Here is an 18,790-nt window from a genome sequence, read left to right on the forward strand (position 1 = left end):
ATGAACCACACTGGATGATGTCACTAGAGTCATGACTACTGGATTACACAATTTGACAATCAGCCATGGAATGTAATAAACTCTAACTTAATATGAAACATTAGCAGGCATAAAGAAAAATTCGCAAAGTATTCTTGGACCTAAAAAAAACACAAAATTCAGAAAGTAAGTCCATTCCAACCCAGGGACTTGAACTACTATCATGATGCCAGAATGTGCTGATAACTATAATCTTAATATTTTAGAGCTATTGCAATTATTGGAAATCTCTTACTAGAATGATCTCCAACAAAGTCCAAGAGTACTTGCCTTTAGCAGTGCATCTACATATACGTTGTGCTGGGACATAATTTCCTTTACATCCCATTTCACATTAGCCATTAGAAGCAGCATTTGCTCATAATCAATGGCTTTACCAGCTACAATCCAGTAAATTGGCTTGCGCAGTTCACTGGCAGTTGAAATCGTCTGAAAGAAATTCCACAGTAAAAAAACAATTATTTTTTAAAAATATCAAATTTAAAGAGAATATTTTACCTTGGTCTCTAGTATACAACATATCTGAAAATAAAAGACTATACATTTGGAGATTTAAGTTATGAAAATACTTTTAACTCATGGACAAAGTCTTTATTCAAAACATATATTTTACTAAACTTGAAGCCAGTGGCACTACAACTATAACAGAATTACAGATTTTCATGAAGACTAACTAATATTTAACAAATTCTTCCACTTCTCTCCACTATCACTCTCACTGCCCTAATTCAAGACACCATTATCGCTCATCTGCAATACGGTAACAGCCTCCAAACCAGTCTCCCTGCCTCTAGGCTTGCTATCTCAAGTCCAGTCTTGACACTGCCACCAGACTACCTGTCCTAAAACAGCGCTGACCATACTGCTCACCTGTTTCAATTCCTTCAGGAGCTTCCTGGTGCCCTTGGAATAACACCTGGCTTAACAGCCTCTACATTATGTGGCCCTGCTTACCATTCCAGCCCCTTTCTCATCTCTAGCTCTATTCTTTGCTCTGACAGACTGAGGTTTTCCTCACATGTTCACACGTACCTTTCTCTTTCTCACTTTCTGCTTTTCATTTGTGCCAATTCATTAGTCTGGTATAGACTCTCAGCTCATCCTCTTTATCCGGCTGGTCCAGCTTAACCATTACCTCCTCCAAACAGCCTCTCTTTGACAACCTTCTCCTATCAACACCTCTCCCCTCCAGTCTGGGTTAAATACACTATCATTTACTCCCACAGTACCTTGTTCCTTCCCCGTATCACACTGCTTATCATACTTTATTGCAAATGTAGCTTTAATTGGCTGTAATTCAATAGACTAAAAGTTGTCAGTGTTGTTGTTGGTGTTACGTGCCGTCAAGTCGGACCTGACTCATAGCGACCCCTCCTTGTGTTTCCAAGGCAGTATCACTATGGAAGTAGATTACCCCATCTTGCTTCCGAGGAGTGGCTGGTGGGTTTGAACCACCAGCCTTCTGGTTAGCAGTCAAGTGCCTTAGGCATTATGCTACTAGAGCTCCTAAAAGTTGTCAATATCCAATAAGTATTTACTAAATATGGGAATTCACTAATGAATACATAAACATTTGAATTCACTGTCCTGGAGTGTGGACACTGACCACTAGCAAAATTACCAGGTAACGTGTGACAGTCCTAACTGCTCACTGTAAGATTATACATAAGACCAACTCTGACCTGAGAATAAAACTGCTGAAGAAAGGGTTTTTTCACTGCAGGCATCACAGCATCCAGATGTGGCTGAAGGAACTCAAATTGTTCAGCCAAGAATACCCTACAGAGAATAAATCAACCACAGTGTAAACAAAGTCCAAGATTTAGAGCCTGTCAAATGTCTTCTATAAGCAATCCTTAATATCTTTAAGCAAAACTTTAACAAGAGTATTTTCTACTTTAGCAAGCTTCCAAACTAACACTTGTGTTCATTTACAACCTACAGAATAACTAAAGCTGAGCTTATCACTGAATGGAAACTAAGGTGAAAGAGTAAATGTGATTTCAAAGAGCTAATCTGGTTATCACAAGGTGTGGGGTTATGCTTGCTTTGTGTGTAAAATATGCCCAGACAACATTTCTTTCTTTAAAAGAAAGAAAACAACTATATTTCTTTTGAAAGGATTTCTTTTAAAGATTCCATTTAATTATATACAACAGACTCTTGAAATTCACAGATTTAACATCTGACACTTTTCAAAAGAAACCCATTCGTAACATGTTGCTGCTGTGTGCCATCAAGCCCATTCTGACTCACAGAGCAGACCTGTTCTGTAGGGTTTCCTAGGCTGTAATCTTTGTGGGAGTAGATCACCAGGCCTTTTCTGCTGCAGAGTGGCTGGTGGGTTCCAACTGACAACTTTTCCGTTAGCAGACAAGAGCTTAATCACTGCACCACCAGGGCTCCTTTCATAACATGTAGTGAACTGTAAATTCAGCTGAAGCCCATACACGAACTATAGATGAGTAGAGCTGGTGTGCAGGAGCGGAGTCATTGGCTGGTGAATAAGCCAGTTGCTCTGCAATGGTACATGGTTTTTCTCTGCTTTTTCTTACATATGCAAAAACTCTTAACTCACATTGGCCCAAAGTTTATGGAAGAAGTTATATGCTTTAATTATATCATCCAACTTGAGGATTTATAAAGATCAGGAAGTATTCTTGCTGCTGTCAAGGATCAACTATATTTACACTTAACTGATAATGTGACTGATTTCTCTACAATTTCACAGGAATATATAAAGCATATCGGAGTTTTCCAGTTGTAACCAGTTCTCAGTATGAAATATCACAGTGCTTTGTAAAGTAAAGCAAGGATCATGTTGCTAAAGATTCAAACTTGAAAGATTTCTTTTTTTCCATTTACATAACTGAATGCTAACCATGTAGTTTTAAAAATTAACTAGCAATCTATTTTAGAATATAATTCTCAGAAATACATATTTAGAAATGTTAACTATATGCATCTGGAAGTCTAACTGTAAAATGCTACTTTCAGAACCTTTCTTAAATACTGAATGGCAAAGCAACTGTTTTTTAACAACTTACAAGGATTCTGTGGCTACCACTCTCTCTGCCAAACCATACAATGTATCCCCAGATGTCAAAACCACTAGCTGACTGAGGTGTGGGCTCGGTACCTTCTCCTTTCTCTCTTCTGCTGCTGTGAGTGTGCCAGTAGGATCAGCTGAAACTTCCTGAAAGAAAAACACAACCTGAAATAGTAAATCTAATAGCAATAAATCATGTGATGTTGATAAAACTGAAACTATACTTAAAATGCTCACATATTAATTTAGTTTAGTTTTAATTTTTTGCATGCTTCTAAATTTTGTGATACAGGAACTTTTTTTTTTTTTACTAAATGATCTTTGTATAATTTCTTTCAACACTATTTGCTACCGTCTATACGTGACCTGAAGTCTGTCAAAACAAGGAAGCTTTATGAATTAACAGATGTCTCATCGAAATGACAGTGAAATTCCTGAAATGCTCCTCAAGAACTTGTGAAAGAGGGAAATGAGCTTACCCTTTGAAAGCTAAACTGGTAACATCCAAATTATGGTATGATTAACTATTTCACAGACAAACCTTAATCGAGACAACCTTGGTATAATCTCAAGAAGGCAGGCCTAGGATGTAGTTATAACTGAAACCAAACTGGGTGCATTGCATATGTCTGGAGATAGAGCAGTGATGAGAAGGAAGATGATCAGTGAACATAGAAAAGGGATGCCCAAAGAAAGCATGAGCTAGGTTCCTCGGCACTGTCCAAGAGAGAACCACTGAAGCTGGGAAACACTAACATTGTCCACAGGAGTGATGTGGTCTAATTTGAGGTAGAAAAATTCACAGTTTTCAGCTCTCTCAGTTTTACAGAAGTAAATGATGCCATGCTCACTAGCAACATTCTCATTCCCAATTTACCCTTCCAGGTATTCTGATGCCCCACAAGGAGTGCCTTGGATATGAGTCATACACAGTCTAAGACTTCAGAGAAACATATTCCTAATTATAAATGAATTTGCTGGCTCTGGGAGTTTCAAAGTTATGCTCAACCAGTTTTCAGTGTCCCATCAATGCACAGCAAAGTACTATTATTTTTACTGTGCTCTGAGTATACAGTTTTGTGTTTTTTTATTTAAAGTTGAACTCATTGGCAATATTTTTCATAAGGGGTATGGGGGGAGACCTTAGGTGAGGAGGTGATAGACTGGTTACATGAAACAGATAAAAGATCATGAGAAGACTGACAGCTCAAAAGTTACCAATCACTCCACATATTTCAATAAAGATACAATTGGGTTAACAAGATTCCCTTTGGAAAACATTTAAGGATGTTGTTTACAATACTGACATCATCATGCCAATAATTTTAAAAATTGCTGCATTCAGTGTCGAGGAAGAAAGTTTGATTACTGCTTTTGGAGAAACAAGAGGTCAAGGCAGTGACATATATGCTTTATAGAAAGAACACCTCAATGGTAGCATGGTTCTCAATAAATGACTCCTCACAATATTGATGACATTATCATCTCAAATTCACTACACTATGTGAGTCCACAAAGGAATCTGATAATCAAATAGACCTCTAATAACAATTAAAAACCAGCTGGAACTAAAAATGCGTATTATAATTTTAGTATATTTTTAGTTTAATTTTAGTCTGAATGTTCCTTAGCCTTCGTTCATCTCTCATATTTTGGTCATGCAGTCAGAAGGAACCAGTCCCCAGAGAAGGACATCACGCTCGGTAAAGTGGAGGGCAGTGAAAAAGGGGAAGACCCTCAACAAGATGGATTGACACAATGGCTACAACGATGGGCTCACGCATAGCAAGCACTGTGAGGATGGTGCTGTGAGGACGAGGCAGTGGTTTGTTCTATTGTACACAGGGTTACTATGAGTAGGAACTGACTCAATGGCACCTAACAACAACAGTAACATAAGGTTTTCCAGAACTGACACTGCAACAAAATGCATTCACTACACTTCAAAAACAATTTGCAGAAGAAAAAATTTAAAAAGCAAACAATAGAATAATTGATATGCAAATTATACAATAATTCATAGTTCAAAAGCACCATTTTTTTAAAGTTACCTGACTACAGGTAAACCCATGTACTCCATCCCAGTTCCTCCGTAAAAAATTTTAAAATTTTTATTATTCAGCAATAATGAGAAATGAAGTTCTGATCCTAACACAACCTTGAAAATGTAATGCCATGTAAAGTAAGTCAGATTCAAATGACAAATAAGTGATCCCACTTATGTAAAATATTTAGAATAGGCAAATATGCACAGAGACAAAGGTTTATTATTAGTTACCCAAGGCTTGAGGGAAGGGAAAGAGAGTTGATGCTGAAGGGGCACTGAATTTCTGTTGAAGGTGATGAAAAAACATTTGGAAATGGATGGTAGTTGATGGTTCCACAACATTGTCAATGTACTGAATGTCACAGAATTGTACACTTAAAAATGGTTAAAATGGCAAACGTTCTGTTAAAAATATCTTATCACAATAAAATTATTGGAAAAGTTTTAGAATTTTGATTGAATCATAGAATGATAAAGGTAGAAGAGATCTTTAACATTACCTATACAACCCTTATACTTTATATTCTATTTCATATGGAAAATATTAAGTTATCTCCATTATGGTGTTTAAGGGACTGAACATATGAGTAGATAGATGGTATAATAAAATGTTTAAAAGCAAATACAGATAATAATAACTTCAAAAACAACCAAAAAATTCTAGTTCAAAAATTGGATATAAATAGTGCACAAAATCTAAATCCAGGTAAGTTTTAAAATTAAGTATACAGTAATAATTAAAAGTAAGATCTTCAGTATGAATAAAAGACACCAAATGCATAGGACTTTGGGGATATAATTTACTTTAATAAATTTTAGGAAAATGGAAATAAAGTCTTTTGGGTTAGAAAACAGCTTTATTTCTCATTAGCTCTTTTTTAAATCTTATCTTCAGTTGCTATCATCTGTGTTGGGAGCTCTGGTGGCATAGTGCCTAAGGTATATATATGACTGCTAACCAGAAGGCTGGTGGTTCAAACCCACCAGCCACTCCTCAGAAGGAAGACTGGGTAATCTACATCTGTAGTGATACTGCCCCGGGAACCCAAGGAGGGGTCGTTATGAGTCGGGATCAACTCTATGGCAGTTGAATATGTCAGTTTGTCGTGGTGGTTTGCTTGTTCCTATGATGCTGTAAGCTCAGCTGTTTTCAAATGCCAGCAGGGTCAACCATGGTGGACTGGTTTCAGTGGAGCTTCCAGAGTAAGGCCGACTAGGAAGAAAGGCCTGGTGATCTACTTCCAAACATTAGCCAATGAAAACCCCATGGATCACAACAGAATACTGTCTAATACAGCAACACTCATGAAGGTGGTACAGTACCAGGCAACATTTGTTCTGTTATGTACAAAGCTGACGTGAGTTGGCGCCCACTTGCAGAGATGACAACTGACGGCATTATCTTTTACTAAGAATATTGTCTCTTTCCGTTTCTAATTACTCAACTGGCATTTAGAAGTTATTTTGGGAATGACAACTGTGCTTCCTCTATGGGGAATCAGGATCATGGAATTATGCAAGCTAAGTAATGTTTCACCTTCATCTACTTCTACTAGAAAAGAAAACAGCCCCTCACCTCTGGAAAAAAAAAACCAAAAACTTTACAAAATTGGATAGTATTACCAATTAGTTGCCTGTGCTATTTAATGTTGATGTTTATTTGATCACCAACTACCAAATTGTCTATAAGAGGAACCCTGGAGCTATTCATGACTCCTGTTCTTCCTCACCTCCCACATCTAATCAGCCATTAAAACACGCCTAAACAGAGCCCCCTCTTGTTTCTTTCTCATGCCACTACTTAGCCAGACTCCAGGCCCCTTAGCATTCTTAACTGGACTATTCTAAAAGTCCCCAGAGACCTCTGCCTCTAGCTTCTCTTGTTTCTACTCATTTCCACACAGTAAACTGGCTTAACTCTTATAATAGGGATGTGATCTTTCTAAAAACTGGTGATCACATCACTCCTCAGGTTAAAAGTTGCAAATGACTATCTACTCCTTACAGGACAAAGTCTAAACCTGTTACTATGAAATGATTATTTTACAAATGACATTCGAAATAGCTAAAAGATCACCATAAATAACACTTACATATAATAACACAGTTAATTTTGAATTTCACTCTTTTTATGATTAGATATAGGAGCCCTGGCGGCATAGTGGTTATACGTTTGGCTGCTAACCAAAAAGATGGCAGTTTGAACCCACCAGCCGCTCTGTAGAAGAAATATGTGTCAGTCTGCTTCCATGAAGATTACAGTCTTACAAACTCTTAAGGGGCAGTCCTACTCTGTCCTATAGGATCACTATGAGTTGGAATCAACTAGAGGGCAACGAGTTTTTTTGATGATTCATTTCACCCACAATGTGTACACCATATTTATAATAAGTAATAGTGTTTTAAATTTTAGATACTGTTACCAGCTGAATTGTGTACTCCTAAAATATGTGTTGGAACCCTAACCACTACACCTGTGGAAGTAATTTCCTTTGGCCATAGGGTTTTCTTTGTTATGTTAATGAGGTCACATCACTGAAAGTGAGCATGTAGTGTGTCCTAACCACTTCTGAGTTACTAAAACAGCACATCAGACACAGAAGCACAAACGGAAAGGCAGAGGCTACTTTAAAGCTCATCAAGCAAACTACAAGGACTAGCCAATAGAGCAAGCCTTCCCCTACAGCCAGGGCCCTAATTTTGAACCTCCAGTCTCCTGAACTGTGAGAAAATAAAGTTCTATTCCCTACCTCCTCCCTGCTTGCATTGCTGGTACAGCAGTACCAGGATACTAAGACATACTAAGTGGCTAACCTGGGATAGACTAAGGAGGCAGGGCTAGAAGGTGATGGAAGGCAGCCTGAGGGGAATACAGTTTGTCTCTGGGTATAACCCAAAACAGAAAAACCAAATCCATTACCTTTGAGAAGCTCTGGTGGTGCAGAGGTTAAGGCATTTGGTTGCTAACCAAAAGCTCAGTGGTTTGAACCCATCAGTGGCTCTGCAGTTTGATAGCACTGTGATTGGTTGTGGGTTACTTCTGAGTCGATTCCAACTCATGTGATCCTGTAGGACAGAGTCCTATAACTAAACCCTATAACTGCCCTATAGGGTTTATAAGGCTATACTCTTTACAGAAGCAGACTGCCACATCTTTCTTCGGCAGAATGGATGGTGGGTTCAAACCAATGACGTCTGGTTAGAAAATGAACTCTTTAACTACTCTTTAACTACTGCGCCAACCAGTAGTTCTGGGTCTGACAGGAGGGGCCAAATGAACCGAACAACCTCCTGACCTACCTTCTACACAAACATGGCTAGAAGGTGAGCTTCCCCTCTATTCTCAGAGCTCACTCGCCAAGACATTCCTTCAGAGATCACTGCCATTTTTCACTCTACTTCAGAAAGTTTCACGAGGATGTCTTTCTATATTCCCAGTTAACACTGGCATTTTAGGTATAAAAATTATGGTAATTATCTGCTTAAAGACTAAAGTCCTATGTTTACATTTAGAAAAATATACTTGAAGAGAGGAAGAGAGTCACAAAAATGTCAAGCTGGCCTAAATAAATGGTGCGTGCTTAGGAGTGCCCTTAAAAGGAAAAAGCTCTTCAATTACACCAATACAATAAGTTAAGGATAACTAAAGACCTGGAGGAGTGAAATCTTAATCTTCTATTCTCATAGCAAGTCATATTTTTGAGCCTTTATTGCCATTAATTTACTATTACAAAGAGAACTCATATTTAAGGACTTTCCTGGATAAATTTAAAACACATTTTTTTGATCAAAGACTTAAAATTGGCCCAAAGCATTAAAGCACACAACTTAGCTGGCATCGCCAATGGGTCATGAGGAACCCAAAGTCTTAGTGGCTTCTCATCTATGTCACCCTCCTTTCCTATTAACCCGCTATTAAGCCCTTTTCTTTTCTCTGATGTGTCAAACATTTTTCCTTAGTTTATACTGAATTTATAATATTAAAGTATACCAGATGGCATTTTTAAGAGAATGACAGCTTAAAAAGAAAAAAATATTGGAAGATATCTATTGAGGGAATAAAATTACCAAAAATAAAAAGTGTTTATTAAAATTCTAAATGGCAGTAGCAGAATTATAAGGAAAAATACTACTTCCACCTACTTGGCTCTAGATTGAGTAGGCTATTAATTATTTTAAAAGCCAAAGGAATATATTGAATAGCAAGAAATCAATTAATGTTCCCTGCCAATGTAGATGCCAAATAATGAAGTGAAGAAAATATACTGGCTTAAAAGAACCCTGAGATCAAGGTCTAGTATATGACAAATATATTTTCTACAGGAATAAACGATTGCTTATCAATATGAGTAATAATTCAACATGTAAAACATTGGAAAGTAATGAAAATCTTCCAAAACAACAACAAAAAAACCTTCTACCTTGTTGCTGTGTAGTCTTAGCCTCCAGAGAAGTAAAATCACTAGAGAGGCCTTGGCAAAGGTCCTACCTGCTTGCACAGTCTTCTGAGCCAACATGAACTCTCTGATTTAACAGATGGGAATGATAGGGCTTTAAAGAAAAGCTATCTTTAAAATTTAAAAAATATGGTGCTTTGGTGGTACTATGGTTAAGGCACTGCACTGTTAACCAAAAGGTAGGCAGTTCAAACCCACCAGACACTCCACAAGAGAAAGAGTGGCAATCTACCATCATAAAGATTTCCAGCCTTGGAAATCCAATGCGGGCTGCTGAGTCAGAATTGACTCAATGGCACTGGGTTTGGTTTTTGGTTTGCTAAAGAAGAGAATGGTTTATCTTTCTATTTATTTATACAGGAGGGAGTTCTGGTGGCGCAGTGCCTAAAGCATTTGACTGCTAACCAGAAGGCTGGCAGTTCAAACCCACTAGCCACCCCTCACAAGGAAGACTGGGCAATCTACTTCCATAGAGATACTACCTCGGAAACCCAAGGAGGGGTCGCTATGAGTCAGATTCGACTCAATGGCAATGAGCTTTGAGTTTATAAAGAAGGGACGAGAAAGTTAATTTTTAAAAACACATTTCTAAATCTGACTACTTCACAAGTTCAGAAAAACATCTAATGAAGATAGATCTGGTCAGCCAGATGGTGTTGTGGTGAGGTGCCATCAAGTTAATTTCAACTCACAGCAATCCCACTTGACAGAGCAGAACTGCCCTATAGGGTTTCCTAAGCTGTCATCCTTACAAGAGCAGATCACTAGGGCTTTCTCCCTCAGAGACGCTGGCTGGACCATTAACCTTTCAGTTAGCAGCCAAGTACTTAAGTACTGCGCCACCAGGGCTCCTAGCCAGATGCTACAGATAAATAATTATCAGCAGATGGGTGGCAGCTTGCCTCAATGAACAGCTAGTTTGGCCCCTTGTTTATTTGGTCATGTTGTTTCATGATATACAATGTTGCTGAATCTGAAGCATTAAATCCACGAGGCAAGTCTGGATCTGTGGTTTGATGACCATAAACTAACAACTAGCAGATATGATCAAGAAATGGCAGAGTGAATGACTCTGTTGGTGAATCTGGCTCCTTCAATCTTGAGGCCTTCAGTCTGGAACAAGACAAACTTCAGTCATGGACTAAGAACTAAGACCTGGAGAACATGGGCTAAAAGATAAGGTTATACTAAGCATCAAACAATGAGAAACAAAATCGAAACACAGAAAACTGCCAACAGGTTTGAAAGCCAATAGTTTACTCAACGATGATTGAAAAAAAAGATAGATGGCTGGGTCAAACAAGAAACCTTGACTCTCAAAATGAAAACCAAAGATATTTTCATCACAATTTAAAAGAAGAAGAAAAAAAAAAAAAAGACGATAATCAAGGATTAAGTGAATAGCAAAGCCAAGAAAACAAGTCAGAGTAAGCCAGGAGACATGAAACCCAGAAAATGGAGTTTATTTAAGCATATACTGAAGGAATGCTCTGAGCCAAAGTAAATGCTATGAATATCAAAAAAGAGTATGTTCTTTGCAAAGAGATTTCCAACCAGTAGAGAGACAACAGTTGTTTCCTCTGTCTATCTGCTTACCCGAGATACCTACACATGCCTCTCTCTCTTGACTCACATCTCTGCTCAAAGAACACTGTCCTATTGCTCTCTAATCCCTTCCTCTGCTTCATGTTCCTTCTTAATACTTATCAGAATACAACTCTGTATTATATATTTGTTTATGTCTGTCAGCAAGACAAATGGAAAGCTCCAATACAGCAGTTACCTTTACTGTACACTGGTGAATTACAAGGACTATGATAATGTCTGGCATGTAACAATTATTTCACTAAGTATTTCTTAAGGGAATGACTACAGTGCTTTATAAAAACTTCAGTAACACAAGTATGCACACAATATAGGGATTATAAAAATAGAGGAAACTGTTCGGGTAAGTGAAGGACTAAGGGAAATTCAGAGAATCCTGGGATAAATACAGATGTAGACAAACATACTGAACAACATAAATAAGAAATATTTCTTATTTTAAATGCTTATGTTAGATTTCCAGTAAGTGGCAGAGTAGGCAGACAAGCTCCACGGACCCTCTTCAACAAAGAAAAGAAAAACCAATTGACAGAGATACAGAAGATAATCCTGGAGCCCTGAGCTTTGAAAGGAAGTATACAGAAGTGGATTAGGCACTGACTAGTGGAAAAAACTGAACGAAAACAGCGAGTGTGGAGCGGAGATGGTCAGAGCAATGGACTGTCAGCTACTCTGACAGGACCAACAGCCTGAATATTTCCAAGTGGTGTTGGGACCTGAGAATTGACCTAAAGATCAGCCCTGGTTGCCAAGGGCTGCAGGGATGACTGCACTGGTGGCCTATGACTAGGAAGGGAAACAGCAAGGAGGGAGACAACCTGAGCTGTGGACTTTCGGCTGTCTGGAGGGTGCAGCCGTTTTGATTTTTTACACGCAGCCGCCATTTTGGTTATTTAAAGTAATGAAGGGCACAGCCATTTTGAATGTTTACAAGTGGTGGCCATTTTGGACTCTAAAGTGACAGCATTCTCATTCAGATTCCAGGGACCTAACAAAAGGCTCCGCTTGCCAAGGACAAAAGGGACATACAAGAGGTAGACAACGGGAAAGGAGACAGGTGGTAAGTGTATAAGTGCTGCCAGCTAGTGAATAGAGGAGCACAGCACAGTACCCTGCTTACACAGATAACATAAAAACAAAACAAAGAAAATGAAAATCATGGGCAAGTCACTCCAACATATAATCACCAATTAAACACCCACAAAAATGGCATACTGCCTCAGAGACAACAGAGCATCACAGTCCATACAAAGAACAAGATAAAGCAGGAGAAACGAGGGACCAGGATAAAGACCCAAAACACATCCCTGAGGAAGACACAGCATTGGAACTCTCTGATAAGGCATTCAAAAGAATTATATTTAGGTACCTTCAACAAATTGAGAGACAGATCAAGGAAAACACTGACAAAATTGAAGAAAATACAGAGAAAACCCTACAACAATTTCAAAAGACAATACAAGAACAAAATGACAAAATAAATGAAAAATTAGAAATGATACAAAACTTACAAACAGAAATCCAGATTAATACTAAATTTTCAGAAATAGATAACACACTGAATGGGCGAAGGAGTAGAACTAAATCAATGGAAGACAGAGTGAGTGAGATTGAAGGCAAATACCTCAATACTTCTTTGGAAAGGGAACAACCAAAAAAAGATCAAAACAAAATTAAGAAAGCCTAAGGTTCATGTGGGATACCATCAAAAGGAATAACCTACATGTAACTGGAATTCCAGAATGGGAAGACAAAAAGAAAACCACTGAGAAAACTGTCCAAGATTTGTTGGAAGAGAACTTTCCTGATATGATGAAAGATGAGAATATATCCATTCAGGAAGTCCAATGAACCCCAAATAGGATAGACCCCAAAAGAAAATCACCAAGACATATCATCAACAAACTCATCGACCAAAGACAAAGAAAGAATCCTGAAAGCACCACGGGAAAAACAAAAAGTTACCTACAAAGGACAACCAATAAGACTAAGAACCAATAAGACTAAGCTCTGATTTCTCAGCAGAAACCATGCAAGTGAGAAGGCAATGGGATGGTATATATAAAATCCTGAAAGAGAAAAATTTTCAACCAAGAATTACATACCCGGCAAAACTGTCCCTCAAATATGATGGTGAAATTAGGAGATTTCCAGATAAGGAGAAATGAACAGAATTTGTTCAAACCAGACCAACCTTGCAAGAGATACTACAGGAAGTCCTTTGAACAGAGAACCAATAATAGGAAATAACAACTGACCATTAATACACAAGATGATATAACCCAAAAACCAACACAGCTATGGAAGTACCTGAAGTAAAATAAGCAACAAGATTATAAACAGGGAACCAGAGACATCAACTGGCAAATGAGGACAACTATAAACCAAAAAAGAGGGGAAAAAACAGCATAGTTACAGAACTTCTAAATGGTGAGGAAATCAAGAGAGTTGAAAGATAGAATGGACTGTTACAAACTTGGGAAGAAATTATAAATCACAAGGTAACCTCAAAGAAAAATGATATACCTTCACATCAAAATAAAAAAGAGGACCAGCACAAATATTTAGCAAATACTAAAACAATAGCAACAAAAGAAGTGATAACACAATTCATAAACAAAAAGAGTACAGTACAGAAAATTATATGGAAGAAAGAAATAGACACCATGAAAAAGCACATAACAAAATGACAGCAACAAATTCTTATCTGTCAATAATTACATATCTGACAAGGGACTTATCTCTAAAATTTATAGAAAACTCCAACATCTCAACAACAAAAAGATTAATAATCCAATCAAAAATGGGTAGAAGACATGAATGGACACTTCACCAAAGAGGACATTCAGGCAGCCAGCAAATACATGAAGAAATGCTCATGATCATTAGCCATCAGAGAGATGCAAGCCAAAACAATAATGAGATACCATCTCACCCAGCACTAATGGCAAAGTGCAGTAAGACAGAAAATGGCAGATGCTGGTGAAGATGAGGAAAGACTGGGACTCTCATCCACTGCTGATGGGACTGTAAAATGATACAACCACTGTAGAAAACAGTACGGTGACTCATTAAAAAGCTGGAATTAGAAATACCATTTGACCCAGCAATCCCATTGCTAGGTATATATCCTAAAGAAGTGAGAGCCGGGACAAGAACAGATATATGCACACCCATGTCCATTGCAGCACTACTTACAATGCCAAAAAGATGGAAACAACCTAAGTGCACATCAACAGAAGAATGGATAACCAAACTGTGGTACATACACACAATGGAATACTATGCAACTCTCAAGAATAATGTAGAACCTGCAAAACACCACATAACATTGATGAACTGGGGGACATAATGCTGAGTGAAATAAGTCAATCACAGAAGGACAAATAAAGTATTAGTTCATTATTATAAAAAGTCAAGGAAAGGTTAATATATGGATGGGAACTTTCTTTGTTGGTTACCAGGGGTGAGAAGGGAAGGGAAGGAACACTGCAAAAAAAAAAAAAATATATATATATGCATTGACCCATGTCACTTTAGTTTTGTATATTTCACTATACATAAATTATATTTCAATAAAATACATTAAACAAAAAATACTTATGTTAGTTTAGGAGCTCTGGTGGCATAATGCCTAAGGTATCAGACTGCTAACCAGAAGGCTGGCGGTTCAAATCCATCAGCCACTCCTCAGAAGGAAGACTGGGCAATCTACTTTCGTAACGATACGGCCTTGGAAACCCCAGGAGGGGTTGCTATGAGCCGGATCCAACTCAACGGTAGGAAGTTTGGTTTGGTTTGGTTATGTTAGCTTAAACACAAGTGAGGTTAATGTTACCTCATTAATCTTAAAGCATGCACGTCATCAAGTAATAGGTCAGCCAAGAACCAGAGCTCCCTACTGCATAGCAAGAGAAACCCAAACGTTTCTCCTTGAATTTCAAGGCCATTCATAAAGTTGTCCCTAATATTCTCTGCAACACAACTCTGGAGCATATAAAGCAGTGCTCCAATCACAAAGATCTGCTAAACCTGGGGCTAGGCCTGCTCCCACCTCAAGGCCTTTCTCAGTGTCTGTACCTGAATTCGAATGTTGTTCTCTCTTCTGTTCCCAGTAAACTTACACCTGTTCTTCAAAGTCTAGCACAAGCCTCACTTCCTCCTTCAATCATTCACTGACATCCATTTTTCACATTAACGTTTTCCTTGCTATGTTGACCATATAATCAGTGTCAAATTCTCTCATGTATACAAGTTTTGTCAGTCCAATTAAGACTATAAGTAACCTTCATTCGACTTCCTACCTGCATTTAGTGTAATACTGAGGACTCAGGCACTCAATATACGTATAGGCACAACTGTACATGCAGTTAATTGAATGGTTAATTTCTATTTTACATAACCCAGAGGAACAAATTCCAACTGATTACTTACCAGATCAATAAGGCTTTCTTGTATTCTGTTTAGAGTTGTTCTTAATCTGCTACTACTAAGGCCTAATCCCGTTGATTCTAACTGCACAAGAAAAACAAAGGTATGTTATATCACTCTGGACAGAATCCTGCAAACACAGTAACTTCAAATTAAGCATGTGAAATATCTGATAAATTTTCATTTAGATAGTTAGACCTCAGAGGTTTCCAAATTGCATTTGAAATTTCCAACACAATAAGCAAAGAAGTCAAAACTTTACTTTCCAGGGAATAAAAGAACCATTTTCATGAATACATTTATAGATCACACTAACGTAAATCAATCTTATGTATCAGCAGAAAAGAGTTCACTAGAATTTATTTCCCATTAATTATATTTAGTTACAAAACCTGAGATTTTTGATACTTAAAGATGGTACACTGTGTTGTATTTTAACAATAGTTGCCCTTAAGTCGACTGTGACTCATGGTGACTCCACCTGTGCAGAGTAGAACCACTCCGTAGGGTTTTCGACACTGTGCCCTTTCAGAAGCAGATCACCCGCACTGTCTTCTGAGGTACTTCTGGGGGGGTTTGAACAGCCAACCTTTTGGTTAGTAGTAAAGCATTTCATAGCCCAGACCACTGAGTTGCACGAAGTTTCCAAAGGACTCTATTCTAATATGTTTTACCAACAACATGGCCCAAAACTATTCTGTCCAGTATGATACTCACTATTCACATGTGGCTGCTTATATTTAAAAATACAAATTAACCAAAATTAAATACATTAAAAATTCAGTTCCTTAGTCACATTTCAAGTGCTCAATAGCTACATGTAAGTAGTGGCAACCATAATGGGCAACACAAATGCAGATCATTTCCCAGAATACAAAGACTTATCTAGGAGACTAAAAGGTTTTGACAATTAGCTAAAACGCCATTAGTATTTATTAAATATCCAAACTCAGAGCAATCAACTAGTACATATTTTATAACATAAATGCTGTAGCTATACTTCGAATAAGGAGCTCTGGTGGTGTAACAGGTAAGGCATTTGTATGCTAACTAGAAGGTTAGTGGTTCAAACCCACCAGTTGCTCCACAGGAAGAAAATGAGGCAGTCCTATTTCTGTAATGATTTACAGCCTTGCAAACCCAAAAAGCGGTTGCTATGAGTCAGAATCAACTCGATGGCAGTAGTTTCCTTTTGGTTTATACTTTGTATGTCTCTGATTATATTAGTATTCTTTCTAAGAAACATTTTACAGAATTAAGAGCACAGAAAATTCAGATTCCACATTAAAGGTTCATATCTTTAATGTATCTGTGATTGCAAAAAAGCTATGAATATCTATATGATGAATGTAGTTAAATGCTTAAATTAACATTTTTTAAAAAGAAAAAAGTTTAAAATACAGTGCAAGAAGGGTTAGATATTATTATGATATATTCACAGGCCCCGAGGATATGCTTTTACATGGAAAACTGTCAAACATCTAGCTGTACCACATAATAATTTCCAGATATCAGATCAGTTACCTGCCTAAGACTGTGATATTCTCCATTAGGAGCAGGAAAAATCAACTTAGTAACAGCTTTGGAAACACCACAGGTGAAGAAACATTAATTCTGTGGCAGAAAGATGGTTCAGCTCAAAGATTTTGAATTGTTTTTAATAAATATTGGGTTATCTTCTGAATGTATTAGTGACTGCTGAAGTTGTAATGAAGTTATAATAGCTCATTTACTGTACAGCAATTATACATAGGGCCAGATTTTAGTAAGATAATCTGCACGTTTGTTAGTTGCCAAAATATGTCAAGGTTAGAAAAAGATGTCGTAATTTTTCTGCCAAAAATCTCAGTAATATACAATATGTTGATCATATCAAAGCTTAAAATTAATATATAAGTAAGGCAAACAGACAGAAAGCTGATATCAATAATTTTGTACATGAAGGCTAATTCTCAAAATAATGTTATTTGTATATTTCACAAAAAAGAATGAATAACTGCAATTTACATTTAAAAATAAATATGTTGTTAAAGAAACAGTCTTTCCCTTCAAAGGCTGACTTACTGAATCATTCCGACCAAAAAATGTATATATCGCATATAAGTAATAATCGAAGAGTTGAGACATGAAATGGATAACATCAAAGGCAATTGGCTTAAGAATGTTCATCATCTGCATATATTTCCCTGAAAATAAAACAAATAACAAATTAAGTAGAACAAAATTAAAAACTGTCAGTCTATAAAGAGACAATACAAATTATTCAATTAATACAATCTTATTTTCTTTAATTAAATTAGTCCTTAGTTCTATTTCTTCTCATGGGAAAATAACAAGGAAATAAGCAAATCTATAAAAAAATGCTACACACTTGCCCTTCTGCAAAACTAAGATGTTAAAGCAGACCATATCTTAATTTCCAAATGAGCACATAATTCACATACCTGTTACATCTTCTGCATGTTCCTATATAAAGAAGGTATTATGAAACCTTTAATATTATCAAAACCAAAAACCAAACCAAACCCATTGCCGTGGAGTCGGATCCGACTCACAGCGACCCCTCCTTGGGTTTCCGAGGCGGTATCACTATGGAAGTAGATTGCCCAACCTTCCTTCCGAGGAGTAGCTGGTGGGTTTGAACCTCCAGCCCTCTGGTTTGCAGTCAAATGCCTTAGGCACTATGCCACCAGAGCTCAAATCTTGTTATCAGTATACAGAAATAATTTAAATAATGATATGAAACAAAGGAAAATTTTAAAAACAAAACTCGTGTTTCATATATGTACATACAAATAAAAATACACATACATAGATGAAATAATAATAATAAATAAATGGAATTTATAATAATATATATAATAAATAATAATAATAAATGGAATTTATACTCCAAGTGTCAAAATTTGCAACTAGCAATTTAAATAATCTTGATTAAGAAACACCAAAAAGCAAGGAAAAAGAAAATGGTAGAAATTCTATAATACAGAATACTTTCCTAGCATGTTCTATATTCATTCAATGAATTGAAATGATAGAAAGTAGGTACATGAAAAAGAAGAAAACAGGAAAAGCCTATAAACATGGCAAAACTTTAACAAAGACAGTTTCCTGCCCAACCAGGATTGTGAGAGACTTAATCAGAGCCCACTGTTGACTTCC

General features: G+C 37.1%; 1 protein-coding gene across 1 annotated transcript in view; it reads right to left on the bottom strand.

The window, feature by feature from the left end:
- VPS50 (VPS50 subunit of EARP/GARPII complex) overlaps positions 1-18,790 on the bottom strand; it is a 154,572-nt gene that overhangs the window by 13,044 nt on the left and 122,738 nt on the right. The window contains 5 exon segments of the mRNA XM_007939810.2: positions 310-468; positions 1,722-1,818; positions 3,087-3,235; positions 15,632-15,712; positions 17,693-17,814. Of these exon segments, the coding sequence (XP_007938001.2) occupies positions 310-468; positions 1,722-1,818; positions 3,087-3,235; positions 15,632-15,712; positions 17,693-17,814 (608 nt within the window).

This window comes from Orycteropus afer, unplaced genomic scaffold (assembly GCF_000298275.1).
Source record: "Orycteropus afer afer isolate SDZICR_OR568_19922 unplaced genomic scaffold, OryAfe1.0 scaffold00063, whole genome shotgun sequence".
Classification (NCBI taxonomy): Eukaryota; Metazoa; Chordata; class Mammalia; order Tubulidentata; family Orycteropodidae; genus Orycteropus; species Orycteropus afer.